This window comes from Ichthyophthirius multifiliis (genome assembly GCF_000220395.1).
Source record: "Ichthyophthirius multifiliis unplaced genomic scaffold scaff_1120509250597, whole genome shotgun sequence".
Classification (NCBI taxonomy): Eukaryota; Ciliophora; class Oligohymenophorea; order Hymenostomatida; genus Ichthyophthirius; species Ichthyophthirius multifiliis.
In genome coordinates this window covers 2319-3711 of record NW_004086601.1, presented here as the reverse complement: position 1 = coordinate 3711, position 1393 = coordinate 2319, and the positions used below count along the sequence as shown (strand labels likewise).

The 1393-nt window shown below is 11.0% G+C and overlaps 1 protein-coding gene across 1 annotated transcript in view, besides 14 other annotated features; it reads right to left on the bottom strand. All coding sequences in view use genetic code 6, as the record gives it.

Moving 5' to 3' along the window:
* Window positions 1-5: 5 nt before the first annotated feature.
* Window positions 6-79: a microsatellite.
* Window positions 49-82: a microsatellite.
* A 226-nt stretch (window positions 83-308) lies between these two features.
* Window positions 309-346: a microsatellite.
* Window positions 316-368: a microsatellite.
* Window positions 323-377: a microsatellite.
* Window positions 370-478: a microsatellite.
* Window positions 412-455: a microsatellite.
* Window positions 439-478: a microsatellite.
* Window positions 479-541: 63 nt separating this feature from the next.
* Window positions 542-617: a microsatellite.
* Window positions 598-700: a microsatellite.
* Window positions 620-705: a microsatellite.
* Window positions 623-667: a microsatellite.
* Window positions 624-699: a microsatellite.
* Window positions 706-845: 140 nt separating the features above from the next.
* Window positions 846-922: a microsatellite.
* A 41-nt stretch (window positions 923-963) lies between these two features.
* Window positions 964-1393, bottom strand: part of IMG5_084320 (leishmanolysin family protein, putative) — a 2689-nt gene continuing 2259 nt past the window's right edge. The window contains exon 5 of the mRNA XM_004036343.1: window positions 964-1372. Coding sequence (XP_004036391.1) covers window positions 1131-1372 — 242 coding nt within the window. The 3' untranslated portion in view covers window positions 964-1130. The remainder of the gene's footprint in view (window positions 1373-1393) is intronic.

Below are 1393 nucleotides of genomic sequence, written 5' to 3'. Positions count from 1 at the left end.
ATATATATATAATTTTTTATATTTTTTTTATAATTTATTTTTTTATCTTATTATATTATATTTTATATTTTAATATATTTTAAAATTCTCTTAATAATTTAATCTTATTTAATCAAATTTTTTTATTTAAAAATATTTTAATATATAAATATTTATTAATATTTTAATTTTAATAAATTAAGCAATTTAATAAAGAATGTATATTAAATTTTTAAAAAGAAAATAACATTTTATAATTAAAATTTTTTAATAAATATAGTAATAGGACTAAAAAAAAATATTGAAGATAAATAAAATAATTGAAATTTAAAAAATAAAAGATAAAAATAATAAATGTATAAAAAAAAAAAAAAATACATAAATTATAAGATATAAAATTAAATAATTATAAATAAATAAATATAATTTAAAATATATAAAAAAAAAACAATATAAAAAAAAAATATATATAAAAATATATTTATAAAAATAATATATATTTACCAAATATAAATAAGTAAAAAAAAATATCTATAATTTTTAAAAATTTAATGTAAAATATATTTATTTAATTTATAATTAATTTTTAATATTTATAAATTTAATTTAATTTTAGTTAATTTATTAATTATATAATTTGAAAAAAATTAATTATAAATATATATTAAAAAAATATATAAATATATATAATTTTAATAAAAATAAATTAAATATAAATAATAATAATCAAAATTATATAATAAAATAAATAATTTATAAAATTTATTATAATAAAAAAAATATATATATTTATATTAAAATGATATATGTAATATATCTATATAAAACATAAAAAATATATAATTAAATTTATTATTTATGAATATTATTTATATTTATATTTATATTTATATTTATATTTATATTTATATTTATATTTATATTTATATATATATTTAATTTAACAGAGATTTACAAGCATTATTTTTTCAAAGAATTAAATTAATATTCATTATAACATTTTTTACAAGATAAATTATCACATGATTAGCAATTAGTATATTTATAAGAATACTAAGCACACGCCTTAGTTTTATGTTTAAATATAATAGCCTTCTTCGCATTTTATACAACCTGATTAATTACATTATTAACATTTTTGAGAACAATTTTCACATTTTTACTAATATTAGATAAAAAACTAGTATCTGGACATCTTTCTACACAACTAGTACCGTAAATTTTGAATTTATTTCCGTCACAAAGTAATCACTCTGCTACATTTTTAGGATTACATTAGGAGCAATTTTACTTACACAAAATACATTTTTTATCTGAACCTAATCTATATCCTTTACTAGTATCACATTTATTACATGTACTAGAATCATTTTATTAAGACATCCAACAGAGTCTTACACATTCTTATGTTTCT